At 41.5% G+C, this 17,597-nt stretch overlaps 1 protein-coding gene across 1 annotated transcript in view; it reads left to right on the top strand.

The window, feature by feature from the left end:
• Nucleotides 1-17,597, top strand: part of csmd2 (CUB and Sushi multiple domains 2) — a 241,166-nt gene that overhangs the window by 71,505 nt on the left and 152,064 nt on the right. The window contains 2 exon segments of the mRNA XM_084379183.1: nt 2,212-2,406; nt 7,279-7,486. Coding sequence (XP_084235309.1) covers nt 2,212-2,406; nt 7,279-7,486 — 403 coding nt within the window.

The following is a 17,597-nucleotide window of genomic DNA, read 5'->3' as shown; positions in this document are numbered from 1 at the left end:
TTTGCACACAACTGTGCTTTTATCCAGGTTTCCAACCGGGAGTTTTTTAAAACTAAAATGTCCGCCCACTGAACCCAGCAACGACTTCTCATTGGTTTCCTCTCGTGTTGTGTCCTGTGCATCAGTATTACAGGTGTGCCGGTAACTCGTGCAATGAGCAACGTTCCGCGCTGTTTGGAGTGCAAAAATAAATTGCGATTAAATGCGTTATTTTTTCTGTAATTAATTAATCGTAATTAACGCGATAAAGTCCCAGCCCTAATATTTTTAAGTTGAAAATCCATGCAACAAGCTAGCACTGGATTTGGCTAGCCAATCAAAAAGCAGTTTAATCAAAGAAATAGATTAATGTAGAATGGAGCTTTTTTTTATGCCGAGAATTAACAAAAGTCCATTACACCCGAAATCCCGCTGTAGACGAACAGAAATTTGAATACTCTTAAGTTACAGTCTCATTTTTGAATAACAGAGTATAGATACTGGATGATGCAAACTTTATCTGACATTTCATATTTTTGCCAATTTGTATTTTGTCAGTCAAGAATGCCTTTTCCAAAGAAGGGGACTGATATTTGTGTATTGGTGAGACAGCAGTAAATTGCCTTTGTTTTGGACATTTCTGCTATCTGTAAAGACCTCACCACCCCAAATATGAACACAGACAGTGAGAGATAGCGTCACTGACAGCCTACGCTCTTTCTGCTTCACAGCTAAGGTAACCTTTGTGAGGGATATACACACATACACACACACATATTCAAAATCAAGCACTTAGAGGTCATGTTTGTTGTCTGATGAGCAGACTGGACACAAACTGTTTGCAGTCTATTTGTTTACCAGCCAGTTAATTCCACAGCTCAAGCTCTGCGGAATGCACTGCTGGGTAAAATGATTGATCTGTCCTTGTTAGACCTTGCTGTAAGGATGTTTCAGCTTACTGGGCCAGAAAGGGGAAAAGATAAAAACAAAAGCAAATGTTTTTTGAACTTTAAATTAACTCTGCGTTATAGCATTTTGTTGTGTGTGACATGTGAAAACAAAAAGATTAAAAAGAGACAATTCCAATCATCTTCACACGTCATCATATAACTTAAAGAAAAACATAAACAAACAAACAATAAATATAAGTAAAAATAAATAAATAAATAAATATATAAGGCTGATTGCCTTTGAAATGTTATAATCATTTGTAAGGCATCATGAAGCTGGAGACATCCGATAAAAGCAAGAGTGCACTGAGTGTGATGTTGAGGTGCCAGCAAGCTGTGCTGCTGTATAGGAGCCATTCTGTCCTCTCCGGAGTTGAGCCCAGCCCCTGTAGTGAGACTGAGTTTCATCCAAAGTCCAGCACATGCACTGGCCAGCTCCCTCACTGTGTGGGAGTGTGTGACTGGGACTGGGTCTGTAAGCTGGATGACAAGAGTGCGCGTTAGTGTAAATCATGTTTGGTTTGTTCCAGTTTTATTCATACTGTCAAGATTTATTGTTTGAAATGCAACAGTATCAACACCTACTACCTATTACACATCTAAAAACTATTGTGTTCGATGTACTATAGGCTTAGCAGTTGTACTGTACATCAACGGGAACAGACGCTACAATACGTCATCTTTTTTCTGCAAGACTGAAGCAAGAGGTTCAGGATCAAGAGATTGGCTGAACTTCCGTTGAACTTTTTTTGCATAATAACACACAATTAGACAAGGGTCTGTCAATACTGGGCTCACTTATTTGCATGCAAGTACATGCTTTGACAAGCTGTTTTGGTCAACGTGGCATCCATAAGTGACTCAGTGACGACAATGAAGCACTTTAGGGAGAAAGAAAAAAAAATGTCAATCTATTTCAGCGGATAGACTGTTTAAAAAGCATTGTGTTATGTTGCATATCACGGTACCTTCACTGACTATAATTGTCTCAGAAGCCTCCTCTGGTTTGTGGCCTTTGCCAGCTCCAATCCTGAACTGTCTCTGCATGGCCAGGAAAGGAATTTAATAGTGTTTTTTTGAAGTAAGTCATTGCTTGGGTTAGATATGTTGTCACGAGCAGATGGCAGTGTTTGTGTTTATGTGTGCGAGTGTGTCATTATATGTCAGCAGACTCCTTCTGTACTTTTCCCTTATTTTCTGGCTCTTGTCACCACTAACATGACACAGACTTTATCACAAACTGCCTCATTAACGGTCGGTTCTCTCCCCCATCTCTCTCCAGCACTGCCCAGCTACACTTGTGGTAATCCTGGACAGCTACTCAATGGCCACCAGCAGGGGACCACGTTCAACATCGGGGACAAAATCCGCTACAGTTGCAGCCCAGGCTATGTGCTGGAGGGTCATACCACCCTGTCCTGTCTTGCCACTTCAGCGGGCACTGCTGCCTGGGATTTTCCCCTTCCCTACTGCAGAGGTATGTAGGAGGAATAGTTAACACCTCATCACGGGTCTTTAGGCTAAAAAGTATTTTTGTCCACAAATAAACGTACAATCACATATGATTTAAGTGGCTTTGTAGGAAAATGTATTACTCTGCAAACTGACAGCCAGTTTAGAGGTATGCCACAGATAATACAATTTAGTTTGATGAAATGACTAATGTTATTTAAAAATAGCTATATTACAAAAATAAAACATTTGGTGCAATCATAGGGGGATTTTTTTAGCATCAACTGTAAGGCTGGATTTAAAAATGACAGTTCTGGGTAGTAACAACTGATTGCTAGTTGCTAAAAAACATGAACCTAGGCAGTCTTTCCACTGTTTATAAATGTGACTCGCACAAATGAAACATGAAAGTCGACATGATATTGTACCCTCTGACTCTGTGAAACCCTTTAAAATCATGATATTGTAGATGACAACATTGAGCTTGTTTTTGAGCTGATTACACATGCCTCCACATGACCTGTCAAGGTTTTCTGTGGTTATACTGCTATCTTATTTACCATGACAGGACCTCATGTGTTCATGCTCCCAGTCAGGTGCTTGTGCCAGTTGTCCTTCCCTCACAGTTAGCAAGCACCCCTGCGGCAGCGGCACCTGCCAGTGTGTGTTGTCTGACCCAACATGACACAGTTCTTTAAAATAGTTCACTTTGGTCAAATGTGGTGCTATTGTAACTCATTTTGCAGGATTTTACTTTGTAAAGGCTAAAAGTGAGTTCTTATTTTTAACTGAAATGGATTTACATGTCATACACATAAGAGTCTAATCTGTATGTGTATGTCCATTTGCTATGCCCATGTGTCCATGTGGCCAATGGCTTGTGTCAGTGTGCCTGCTGAGCAGAGTGCTGAGACACTGTGCCATCTGCAACCAGGCCGGGAGTCAGGAAGCCCACATAGGAGCACACATGGCTGGGCACCGTGCGCCAACACAATCCCCACCCATTCAATCACATGCAGACATGTGCACATGCCTGTACTTCACATCTATAAATACCAAATTATCGTGTGCGTTTCATAATCTGTTCTTTGCAATATCTTACACTTACAAGAAACTGTCAACAACTCCGTCATCTCCCTTTTCTGTCATTTCTCCATGATTCATTAACAATTTGCTGTTCAGACCCAAAGCACTTTCATTTTCCTCCTCCATGCCCACCCAGGCTCCTTACTGAAAAAAAATGCTTAGGCAGTAAAGGATGTGATTATGCCACCTTTTCAGCAGAAATTACACACCAACAAGTTTTAGAAACTGGCAATTTTGCCTGCGATTAATTTATGTCTCTCTGTGCCACATAAAAGTCAACATGCACGCCTGAGTGCTCCTTCATAATGCATAAGTATTGTTAATGTCACTCCAATTATAGAGCCCATGCAGTATGTGTAAGAGCAGAGCTCATGCTGTATGCTGGGAGAGGGGGGAGAACTTTTTGGCACAGTTACCATTCTGGACTCAGGAGCGGGCAAACGTGCCAGCACTGTTGGGCCATAGATGATAGTCAGCCACTGATGGCACAGATAATGTTTTACATCTCCTGTCTTAATGCTCATCAATTTCTTCTCTTAGCTATAATCTCATGAGTATACTTACACGTGATTTAGCATCACTCATTTATTCGGTTTCTGACACACTCTCCTAACCCCAATCTGCTCAAAGTCCATACCATCACTCTTTTCTCTGTTCTTGTAGAATTATACCTCCCATTTTTAGTGCTGAATATCTTTCCAGGAAGGCTGACTGCTGACAAGTTCTAAATGTCACTGCTTATACCTAAAGCATCACATAAGCACACACACATCTATTTATCTTTGGTGTGGGTGCATGCTCTATTCTTCCAATTACAAAAGCATTCAGATTTGTATTGCCATTATGTCACATTATGTTCTCCTATTGAAATATTGTTCATATAGTTTTCTAGCTTTTTGCAGGGTTTATATTTGGTGTACATCAAAATGCATTTTTCCAAAAAGTTGGAAAGCTGTGGAAAACATAAATAAAACAGAATGTGTGTTCTTTTTGACAAATGCTCTATTGAAAACAGTACAAAGACATTACATTTAATTTTTCACCTGATCAACTTCATGATTTTTGTCAATACATGCTTATTCTCAATTTGATGCCAGGAGGACATTACAAACCAGTTGGGACAGGAGCAACAAAAGAAAAATAAATGCTCTAAAAACATCTGTTTGGAACATTCCACAGTTAAACAGGTTGATTGGTAACAGCTGATGGTATCATGATTGGGTGTTAAAAGGTTCATCCTCGAAAAGGCTCAGTTATTCACAAGCAAGGATGGTTCACCCCTTGAAACAGATGATTGGTTCTAGAACAGTTTGTAAAACCATTGTTGGTAAAAGGATTGGATTCTGTTTTTATTTACATTTTACACAGCATCCCAACTTTTTTGGAATTGGGTCTTTACATTTTAAACATTAATGTTTCCAATTCTTTCATGCATTGCCCATGGTTTCCCATTTCTCGGTTACCATGACACTCATAGTAGTAGTCAACCATGGGAAGCATCCTGAAATCTACAATTGACTGAGGAAAGAATAGAATATGTTTCAGCACAGATCACTTATTGGGGTGTTGAATTTTTTTTTGGTTTCATCCAGTCTTTGGTATGGCCATTTTTCAGTTTTCCCTTGTCAGAGTGCTTGCATCCACCAGTGGCAGCCACAAAATGGAGAGAGCGACGTAGAGAGTCAAGGTGAAGGGGAGAGTTTGGAGTCAGAGACTTCCCCTCAAGTGTGAAGAAACTGCCCTGTGTGGAATATCAATGCACCTCCTCATCCTTTCTTCTGTCTGCCTTCTACTTCCTGTCACTCCCACTGCAACAATCACCTGTCACCCCTCTCGCCATCTCTCTCTTTCCTCATTGTCCACCCTCCCTCTGCACTTTTCTCTCTCTCCTATCCTCGCTTGTCACCTGTCATCCTCTTCATCCCCTTCTTCTTGCCCTTCTGTTGTGGTTTCCCTCCTATTCAAGTTCACACCTCGCAAGTTTCCGCTCGTCCGTACACTCCCTTGCCCTCCCTCAGGGGGGTTGCCGTGGTGACAGGTAGGATGGATGATAGACAGGGCCTGGTGCCTCTGGGCTCCTCCTCCCCTCTTTGAATCACCACACACATTGAGCCAGCTGCCCGCTAATGAATCCCACACCGCCCTGACACAGAAATGCACATATCGACACACATAATTTCGTGAATGATAATACCATGAAGTGTCATTCAAAACTTCTTTTGATGTGTTCCCTCTGTTCACCAGTCCATACTGTAGCAACGTACACACACCCTGTTTCAATGTCTGTGTTTCTTCAAATTCCACACAGGAATTGCAGTTGAGAGATCACATGATAGTGTTCAAAGCTGTAATGAACATATCAGAAGATGGGCAGGGGAATTATCCTGGCAACACATTAGATGCATGCTTTGTTATTTAATGGCCTCCTTAAAGCAGTCTTGAGGAGGGAAGGGATGCTTTGATTAACACAAATCTGAATTAATCAGAATTTAATCACTTGGCCCCCTATGTTGCATTAGGTTGCATCACACACTCTACCCAGCTCCCTTCCGACTGTAAAAGCACTGTAGGGCATTTTGAAATCCTGTGACTGGTGTCTCTCTGGCCTATGGCAAAAATTGCAGACAAAGGAAAAATATGCTGTAACTCGTTGCACATTTTCATGCTCCTGAATTAGAAAATCTGCACTTTGGCTTGTGGCAAAATGATAATTTGTGGCCAGAGAAAATATTATAAAATATTAAAAATGCTAAAAAGCAGACAAGGTTTCTGGCAGTCCTTCCCCCTCAAAGTTACCCCAGAGTTAAGCCTATGTGACATAGTTCGGAAGACTTTTCTTGCTGAATCATTAGATCCTCTTCATCACTATTATCAGTCATCAGCATCTCTGTCATCCCGATATGTTTTCAAAGCGGTTTAGCAGCTTGATAATAATTGAGCTTAATCTGTATCTGTCCAATTAGGTTACTCTTTTTGACATTTTATGCATTTAGGTAATGCCTGTATTACACACAGCCAGTGTATTTTTGTCTGGAAATTCTGGAATTTTATATAATATGTGTTGTGTTGCTTTAAGAGATCACTTTATTATGGGTCTTTTGTAACCTCGGTTAGTGGTTTTATATCTGTAGTTACTGTATGTACTGTTTGCGCTGGAGTAAGGCACAGATATGGATCGGACATAGTGAGGTTTGATTCACTAACATATCGTTCTTTTTAAATGGCTCTTAAAGTGAAATGAATTAGCCTGATTTGCAAGCAGAATCACAAATTCTGCTTCTGTATATTGCATTAGAGCCTTTTTGGGGTGTTAATGAAAAAGGAAAAAATAATGAACCAAAAGTGTCTGTCATGAGTCAGTAGTGGGAGAACAAGACTAATGATAGACACCATGAACAGGTTTAACAATGACAATTCAGGAGATGGTGAGTCCAAATGAAAAGAAGTCTAAAAATTCTGTCCCTGAAAAACTCTCTGTAGTCCTGTAACTGAGGGCTTCCAAGGGACAGGACAGTTTGTTGAATGAGAGTGATCTTGAATGCAATGAGTGTTTTATATGGTCATTTCTGTCTTATGTTTAGGCCACTATGGTACTGAATAAGCTTACAGTAGCCAGTCAGAATTTGAATTGCTTAAGGCTCAAACCTGACCTTTATCTGCAGTTAAGCTGCAGTCTGTGTTTATTGCCTTTTACTACCTTGCCTCCCCTACTGTTCCAGTTTGTCCGTACATTTTCAATTATCAGCGTTTATCTTTGTTTATGTTTCCCTCTTTGACTAACACAACTGTCTCTGTCCTGTGCTCCCTGCAGCAGATGATGGGTGTGGCGGAACACTGCGGGGCCAGAGTGGGGTGATCACCACTCCCAATTACCCTGCCGAGTACAACAACAACGCTGACTGCACCTGGACCGTGCTGGCCGAGCCAGGAGACACCATTGCCCTGGTTTTCTCTGACTTTCAGCTGGAGGACGACTATGACCTGCTGGAGGTCAGCGGTACTGAGGGCTCTTCACAGTGGTGAGTAGTCAGCCTGCAGCGTCTTATTTGGAGAGTAAGCTGAGCAATGGACAGAAAGTCTACTGGTGTACCACCTGCCCACAGGCACTTTTGCAGATGGAGGAATAAGCTGGTTAAAGTCTGGCTGGAAGTGTGTTTATGTTGAGTTGGTCCAGGGGAGCTGTGTCTGAACCATAGCTGTCTGAGATGTCTTTGAACAGCAGAGGAACAGGAATCGATTCAACCATTAGGGTTATCAAACATTGAGTGCTACTTGTAGTAAAAGAAAATGATAATACAGGGATACTGTTTCATAGCCTTTTTCCTGTCAGGGTGTATAATGTGGTTTTAAAGAGTAATTTAAACACTCAATCTTGGTCACACACTCTTACTCATTCTCTCAATTACACGGTTTCACACAAACACACATGCTCAGCTCTAATGATGAAGAGGTAGGATATCCTGGTGTCAGTGTGGGTCTCTCACCATCTGTGGCAGCTCCTCCTCTCTCTGACAACTCTCTCAGCTCAGGAAGTAATTAGTGAGCTCGATTACCACCGCCAGCCGTATAGTGTTGTTTTACCCACCCTCACACACACACACACACACACACACACACACACACACACACACACACACACACACACACACACACACACACACACACACACAAGCAGACACACACAGTAGAGCCCATATGGACACAAATGGACAAGTGCACATAAGTATTCACACTTTCCGCCAGACTTCCATATATTTGTGCTGGCACTGTTAGAACTTGTACAAACAGATGTACTCTTTCACACTCTCTCTGCCACTTTGTCCCTCCCTCACTCACATGGCTAATATTAGCATGAAATGTATACGTGGGTTGAAAACAGGTGGATGGCTGCACCTGTTATACACCAGGAGCATCCACCGCACTTTCTTTGTCTTAAATGAAATATAAAAATGCAGGTTCAGTGTCAGGATCATGTAGGAGATGGAGAGTTCTGATAAATACAAGAAGACACAGGAGTCTTTGAAGATACAGCCACAGGCAGTTGGCAGGATGGGACAAGGGGGTAGCAGTGGCTTAGCTATTAAACACTTGAAACATGGAGACACACTAGAGTAATGACAGAGGGATGAGGAAGTGTTGATAGAGGAGCCAGGTTCAGAAAGAATATATGAGAAGTCATCTTAGAGTGAGATGGCCCCTGGAAACTTGTGTCAGTTTCACTCATTCACTCAGTAGTTAAGCGAAAACACTTCCTGAGAAGAACTTGATTGACTGTGAGCGGTTTTAAAAACCAAGAATTGTGCCGTGTAGCCTAATATTAAAGTCTCTTTGAATCTCTGCTTGGTCAACTGAGAGTTGATCGCTTCCCAGACTCCCACAGACGGCAGCCTGACTGTGCTTCTTTTGCACATTTTTACGAAGTCATCAGCTTCATGTCTCAGACTTTGATTTGTTCTCTGTTGTCTTGTGGGGTGTCCAAATCTCTACTGAGTCTGTCATCTTTGTGGTGATTGTTGCCGGGGCGCCTATGGTGGTGCACCTGCGGCATGGCTGCACTGTCTTTAAGAGCAAGGGAAAACAGTGGGAAGAAAGTGACGAAAAGAAGGAGAAGGGCTATTGGCAAGCTATGCAGAGTGCAAGTCACAGTTGATCATGCACATTGCAAGGAAAAGGCAGCACAAGGGACAGAGGACACGGTGCAGACATGCTGGCTTGCTTCTATTGTTTAATGTTTTTCTAGTCATGCTGGCTTGGGTTTTATCCACATAGTGTTGACTTCAAAAGAGTTGCCTGTTTTCTCCAAAACATAAAAACTTACCAGCCCCTTTTCAACACAATAACTCTATCCCTGAGGTGTATCTATAATTTTAGAGTTGGCAGGGAGGACCAGGGACAGACGGAGAGGGTGACAGGGTCAAACAGTAAGATGCAGCCAATACCAGAGGAGAGGAGTGGAGGAGAGGGCAGAGAATGGACGTGGACGCAAGGAACTTGATAGATGGGTTGAGGGATTATGACTTCCCTGCTGGTGGGCAATTAGAGGGGTCAGGTGGAGTACTATGACGCCGTTGACCTAAAGCACACGTTCTATTAGTGAATAGCTTGGTGAGCGGTCTACTCAGTAGAGCTTGATGATTGTGCTCTTTCTTTTACTTTGACTGTATAATTGGACCGAACGTCAATTTAATCACACTGCCTTGTGCAGGGAAAAGTTATGGTTAAGTGCTGTTTCTGTTTTTCAAGTTTGCTATTAACTGAATGAGAGCTTCGTTTTTACATGGAAAAAAGCATTACTTTCTGTCTGCTGATTATTTTCACAATTAATAGTTTTATCAGTCTCTAAAATGTCAAGACAATGAGACAAATGCTAATCACAATTTCCCAGAGCCCAAAGTGACCTCTTCAAATTACTTACAGTATTTGGTCAGCCAATAGAAACTCTTCATTTACTTTCATAAATGACAAACAAAAGCAGCAAATCCCAGCAAAGAAGCTGAAACCAGCAAATATTTGTCTTTTTTATTTTTTTTTATTTTAAATGCATGAAAATGATTAATCAATTATCATTTTGGTTGCCTCTTAATTTTCTTTTGATCAACTTATTTATCAATAGATTAATCATTGATGCTCTAATCTCTGTCAGAAAAGGCATTAAATTCATACCTGGTTTCTTGTTTATTCTCTCAATTCTTGTCAGTAATTCTTTATAATTTCCTTCTGAGGATCATGAAATGACATAAACTTGTGGCCTGACCATATAGCAAGAATGGAAGTGAGAGTGTGCTTTTACAATTTCATAGCTATAGAGTCTGTATAGTGTTGGCATCCCACCAGCTCACTGGACACTTAATTTAAACTGTGGGGAGCTCTAGGAGCAGTATTGATTGATACCTGATGGACAGGTTGAGTGGTCCAATAGGAGAAGAGAGGCCAGGGATCACGGTCACCCATGCTTCCCTGATCGATCCACAACAGCTCAAACGAAAGCAGGTCAAGTTTGCATGCTCCCTGTTGTCTTATTGTGTATGTGTGTCTGTGTGTGTGTTTTGTGACAAAGAGAATGAACCAGAATAAACACCATCAATCACCATCGAGAACATCACCCCTTTGCATATGCGAGTCTAATCTTGCTCGCTTACATTCTTGTTTACCGTAGCATCCGGCGCTTTGATTGGCGGCTCTGCAGAGTTAGCATTCTGGGAGGCAGCAGGAGAAGACAGCCTTGAAGACTGACTTCAGGAGCCGAGATGTGTATGTGGATTGAATGTGGCAGTGGGAAGGGCTGGTAAAAACGGCAAGTGAATTCTGCCTCCGCTCGGCATTACCCTGACAGGACTTCTTCGGCGTTGCTTGCCCAGGGGAACACATTACTCTACCATTACACTGTTTGCATCCACATTGATTTTCCTCCCCATCACCATCCACTTTGAGGCAATGTAAATAACGCCTGACGCTCGCCAATTGCCAGATGCTCATTCGCTCGCTACTAAGTGGAACTCACAGCTATTTGACTTGTAATTTTCTTTGGCGCTCAATTGTTTTGCAAAGCACTGTGATACATTTTCATCTAGCCGTAGTGCTCCCTTGAGATGCTGAAAGCAACACTTGCAGCACCTTTGATACTGTAAATAGTATAATAGAATCAAGTGCCTGAATCTGGAGGTTGAAAGCACTATTAATATTTGCATTACTTCCTCAGTAATTGAAAACACTGCTGCATCACAGGTCAGTGATCACACTATTTTTACAGAAAGTGTTCCCAAACAAAACTTATGTCTTAATTTTCCGTTCTAGTAACTTTTACAAAACTCCATTTCCCATGAGAGTTATCTGTTCTTCTTCTTCTGTTTTTTCCCTGCATCTATTTCTGACAACACAAAGCTCCCTGGGTAAATGCAACTTATTTCTTCCTGTTAGGAGATCTGTGAGCCCAATGAGTCTTGATCCCTCTAGGAAGCCTCCCATCCTTTCCCCTCTCTCTTTTAACCCTCTGCCCTACGGACTTGACGCACTGACATTTAGCTAGCATATAGATTATCCCTTCAGTGCTGATATGTGTCATCATGTCCCAACCCGTGGAGGGAGCACGTCTGTGTGTGTGTGCAAGTGAGACAGAGAGAGATAAAGAATTGTTGGAGGAGAGTACAGAACACTGGGTATATATTGATTGGCTGTTAGGTTGACTCACCTGAGAGTGAGTGAATGGTCTTCGGAACAGCTTTTTAAGTCCAGGGGCTGTTTTCTCTAGTTTCCGATGGGACTGACAGCAATAGGAGCGCGTTTCATTTTTGTGGAGATAAATGCCTCAACTTTTGTTTTTGTGTTTTCAAAGAGATCGGTAAAAAGTTTTTCATGTCAGGGCTCATGAGATTTAAGTTTACTGCAGCACAGATTCAGTTCTAATTTATCTCAGATGATCTATTGGCAGATTTGTGTGCAGTGGTGCGTACGTATACATACAACCATTAGAATGTGCGTATCTATTCTTATTCTCAATGAGTTTGTGTGCATGCTGGCTGCTATTCTTCAAGGGGGTGACACACTTGTCTCACACTCCCCCCCCAGACTTCACTGCAGCATTGATTATGACAAGCAATTGGCTGCCACATGCACTTTCTTTTAAGTATTTCCTGTAGTAAAACAGTCTCGGTGAGAGTGTGTATGGAAGTGAGTGATTGTGCAACATTTCCTCTGACCATTGTTTGCCTGCCAGCACAAGAATAGGTGGTTGCCCACCTGCGCTCCCCATAGTCCCCTGCTAAAAAGCATAATTTATTGTACGTTTGGGCACTAAGGCAGTTATTTTCAGCCAGTGAATACAGAATATTGGCAGCGTATGCAGGGGCACTTTGCATAGATGTGTTTTTAAATGATACTATGTCATGGTGAAGTGGGCGTATATTCTTGGTGTGAATGTTGAATACATTTTTTATCCATTTCTTATGCTGTGGCCTGTTTCTCACAACACAGACTGGTGGAGTAAAGGAAGCATTTCGCTCTGGAGCTTTACCGGTAATTCACCGCAACATCACTAGTCTGGTCACGTAGAGGATGGTCTGACTCTGGCGTTTCTCTCCCTATCGCTGTCTCTCTTTATCTTTTTTTTTTCTCTCTCTCTCTCTCTATCCCTCCCCCTCTCCCCCTGTCCCAGCTATGTGGGTGTCATAAAGCATCTGAGTGGATAGTTTGGTCTGATTGTCTAATGAAAGTCTATAGTCTTTCATTTTACATTCTATAGTCATTTTCTCTAAGTGGTGCTCTCATCATAAAATCCACATTCAAATAATTGAAACCAAAAGTAAACTAATGAATGGCATGCTTTGTGTTCAGTAAAGTTTCCCTGATTCCAGAGTTTGAGCTGAAGGTATTTATGCAATGTATGTCAGAAGATTTGCTTTTGATTTGTGCATTCACAAACACCGGTTACTGTTGACTCATGTATCCCCCTTACTTTGCATGTCTATTGCAAAGGGGATGATGCGCATATCTGAAAGCCCACAACTACACTTCTCTAAACTATACAATGAATAAAGCTTGATGGAAATGCCGCACAGCTGATGTGAGGCATAGTAATGAAGCCCTGACGCACGTAAAGGATCATCATGTCAAGGCAACAAAAAAAAGATATCCCACATCGTGCTGTGAAGGGGTTATTTACCAGCCGCAGCTCTCAAATTCTTGTACTGTTCTTGATCTTAATCCCTGTCTGTTTCTCTCTGTCTTGTACATTCTCTCTTTCTCCGTCTATCTCCTCAGACTCTCTAGACTCATCTACCAGTCTACAGATGACTTTCAGACCTGCTTCTGTTCTTGCTGAAGTTCTCAAAAGGCGATTTGTGCCAATTCTGAGCTCTTAATACCATTGTAGACCATTATTTTATTTTAGAATAAATAATGAGCTGGTGAAAGGATTCACCTTAATATTAGATAATGTCTGGAAAGAAGTTGCCTCTGATACCAGCTCTACCTGTGTTTAATTAGCCTGATAGGTAGCAGAACAAATAAAAAAAATCAGGTCAGCTCTTTTTTTTTAATTCTTTACCTCCTTTTGCTGCAGCGTCAGCTTTATGCATCTGAAACCATAGTTTGGCTTATCGGCCTGTGCTAGACCAGTGGATCAATAGCTGTCTTTGCCAGTCTCTCCACCACGGCCCCTCAAAGTCTGTTTGTTTGAGTCAGGATTTATTAACAGCAGCACTCGGTTGAGGACTCAATCTGCAACGTGCCATCGATCAAAACTTCAGTTATGATGAACTTTGCACCACCCGCCAAGAAATGCTCCAGCGAAACATTATCTCCAACACCTGGTGCCGCGCTGCAGATTGGCTCACCCCAGAATTCCACACTTTGTTACTCCTTCTGTCGCATTGCTCCGGCTAAGAGCTGGAGAGGAGAGCGGATTTACAGTGCAGAGAGCAAGGTTAGCAAAAATGGGCCAAAGCTTACCAATATATTCCATCAACCTTCCAAGCTTGCTAGTGTGTTTTTTTGTTTTGTTTGTTTGTTTGCTTTCTCAAGTTAAATCCTGTTTCACTTATACTCTTAAACCACAGCAAATGAAAAAGGGAAGTCATTCTATTCTTTCTTATTACATATCATTAATTGTTATTGATCATCTGTGTTGTGTTAATAAGCAGCAGGTGCAGCAATTTATTTGGCAATATTGAGTCCTAACCTATAAACTGTCTCCCTTGAGGCAAGCAGCCTGGATAGCAATGTGTCTGTGTAAGCATGTCTATTCATGTGTTAACTCACCCCGCCATCCCAGTGAGACCAGAGAACACGCAGAGGTTAGAGGTAATGGCCCAGATCATGGTGCCCTGACTGGGTGTCTCTTTAGTTGTGTTTACTAAGCACTGCGCCATTGGGATCCAATCTGTCGCTTTTAATAGTCCCACAGATGCACTAATGGTTTATGATTTGCACACAGAGATTGTATTTGAAGTTCTGCACATTGGTGCCCTGGGCCTACAAATAGATCGAAGGCTTTTTAAAATACATTATTTCATTAAACATTATTTCGTATCTGCATTTCATCATGTCCTCATTCAAGAACTTTGACACTAATAGTAATATCTCTGTAGCTACTGTACCATAGTACTTTTATGACAATTAGAAAATGTATTTGTGAATACTTCTGTCATTCAAATGTTGTCACCGTTTTTGTCTTCATCTATAATAATCCCCCAAAACTCTAATACTGCCCTTTAGGACACTGGAGCATGTAGTCTCTTTGTCCTCTTGACTTAACAATGTTGTCTGTCTTTCCCCTTATATTGTTTGATTAATTACTGTATATTAAAGGAGGAGCTGCGAAACTGTTAATACTGCAAGTCCATGTATCAGCTTGGCAGTCAAAAACACAATCAATCTCTTGTTCCCTTTCTTTCTCTGTCTTTGATCATCTGTCACTTTTGTGAAAACAATAGTTATACATGTTTGTTGTGCTGCATCCACTGTTGCTTCATCCCACGGCTTGCTTTGATCCTTTAATTCACTTCCTGGGTCAAGTGCTGCTAACCTTAAGAAGCATGCTTCAGAAGCTTTTTGTTATGGTGTGATCAAAAGAAAGCAGTGGCTGTATGGAAATTGATTGTGTGTGCCTTGCTTGGTCAACATCAGTTTTCTAGCAGATTTGTACACCTTTAACCTTGACCTCCCTCCGCCTTTCTTTGAGAGTGTGATTGGGCCGACACACTAAGCTTCACAGGGCTGTGAGGGACGTCGCACCAGTCAATTAATCAATCACGGTAATTAACCAAGATGGAGCAAAAGGAAGAGAGAGGGATGGGAGGAGAGGCTTAGAAGGAAAGCAACATATGAAATCAATTGGGCAAAAGCACAGTGCACTCAGTGGTCTGCTGTAGAGGACACTGGCTACGGCAATTAGATTGTAAAAGCAGGGCAGTGAGGACAAGTACACACAGCCTTTTAATGCCAAGTCATTGCATGCATTGGATTGTGTTAAGCTGTATCTGCGTGTGCAGTCACATAAGGTTCTGCTGCACTGAAAAAACATCCAACCTGTCCTGTAAGAAGTCCTGTGTTCAGTCTAAAACCCTTCCACTGACCAAAAGGCAGTAGTTGGCTCATTTTTGTAGGGGTGTAAATGGCCCTTCATTCAAACCTGCTTATTCACCTTCATTGTTTTACTGGCCACGCTGACACAGATTAAAAACTTTTTCTTATCAGCTAAGGTCAGATTTCCATACCAGACAACATGATAAGGAAACAAATAATAGATACAGTAAAACATTTCCAAATCAGTGACATCATGACATGATAAACATTTTTCTTAAAACATGCCACATTGTTCTACATTCCTCAGTGAAGTTATCTCAGTACATCACTTGTTTTTGCTTTTGTTCAAACAAAATATGTAGACAGGTACTCAACAAAATGACTTTTAAGGTGGATCTTTGGAGTGTGGCCATGCTGCAGTAACAGCAGGACATCTTGTCCCCGAGCATCCCCTGAGTGGACGGAGATGTCACTGTCTGATTTGGGTCACTGCTCAACCCCAAAACATCCCCATTCTCCGTCTCTAACCTCCCTTTTTCACAAAACAACTTGCAAATATCAGAACAAAGGGCACAAACACACACACAGTGCATATGTGAGCTCTGCTGTGAAAACTAGCCATCTTGACAAGTAATTTAACATGACAACATCAGCCAAGGGCGTCAGATAATTCCCCGTTTTTCCAAAGCGAATCATCTTGCTTTTGTTGAACCAAGCACAATTGTGTTGGTACTAGCAGAGTGATCTGCTCTTTGCAAGACAATGGCGTTTGTTTCTCCTAAATCCTTGAAACAAGTGAAACTGCCATGGATGTAGAACCAACCCAAACCCACTGGAAGTACAAAAGAGTCTCAGTCTGATTTTGAAAAATGAAAAACTAAAGAATCATTCGATGTGGCATGTATGCAGCAATACAGTCAGATTGCAACCAAGTGCCTTTAGTCTTATTAATGGCTAACCCATTCCAGCCTCCTGGGAACCTATAGACGACTGATGCAGCAGACAAACAGACTGAGTCATTCTCACCTTTGAGAAGAAATCACTCACACAGTCTTCCTCTACATGCTTCGATACTCATGATCGTTCATAAAATTTCTCTGTATATTAAGGTTGGAAAGCTCACATTTGTGGCTAGTAATGAAAGAAGAAAAGACCATTCAGGAGAGAAGAAGGAGGGAACCTGCAAGGTGAAATAAAGCAAGGACGTGCTCGCTGGTTTGGAATGTAATATATCTTAATCTTCTTTGGGACAGCAGGACAGGTTGCGTGCGTGTATGTGTGGGGTTGTACAGTCAGTATGTGTTCGCTTCTCACTGTGAATGCATTTGTGTATGTGAAGAGTTGCAGTGACACACCCCACCTTTTCCCATTCATCAGACAGAGACTGCTTTTTTGGATGAGGTGACACTAGGCCAACCTGAATATATTTACAGAGGAACCTTTTATAACCTTTGGTGAACGTGCCTTGACCGGCAATTACAGGCCGCACAGCAGCGTGCCTCCATAAAAACTCTTCCTAACTGCATCAATAAACGTGGGGAAGCAAAGGTTGACAGGCAGTATTGGTCCTCACCGTAAAAAGCCTTAGCCCCTCTTTTAAACATGTAGGGGGACAGCTAGTGTCTCTGTTCAAAACATTTGGAATGGAATTTGAATGTTAAACACTACGTATATTATATGTAATGTGCAAATTTCTTAGAGATTACATTTTAGTCATCCAGTGCAGACGCAATGTTTTTATTGAGGTTGTTCAATTATAACAAAACATTTTAATAAAAATGTCTTTGCAGCAAAAACAGTATACAACATAAAAACAGTAATTAAAACAGGGGTGAATATACAGATGTTGCAGTAATAACAACTTACAGAAAGATTATATGGGCTACCGCACTTTATATTCTTATTCCAGTTGCCCTGTCCCCACATCGATTGCATACTATTATTGGTATCTAGTGCGCACACATTAATATATTGTGTTATATTAGTTGTGAACTTTTGCTCACAGGATGAGAAGCCATACTTTTTCTTCACAAAACTTATATGTTACTATATGGCAAGTTTTTACATCTTGCATTATTCATTAACAAATGCCACAAACCCTGAAAACCT

The sequence above is a fragment of the Pagrus pagrus genome (assembly GCF_965226575.1).
Source record: "Pagrus pagrus genome assembly, chromosome: 17".
Classification (NCBI taxonomy): domain Eukaryota; kingdom Metazoa; phylum Chordata; class Actinopteri; order Spariformes; family Sparidae; genus Pagrus; species Pagrus pagrus.
The sequence above is the reverse complement of the archived record's forward strand: the minus strand, read 5'-3'. Positions and strand labels throughout refer to the sequence as shown.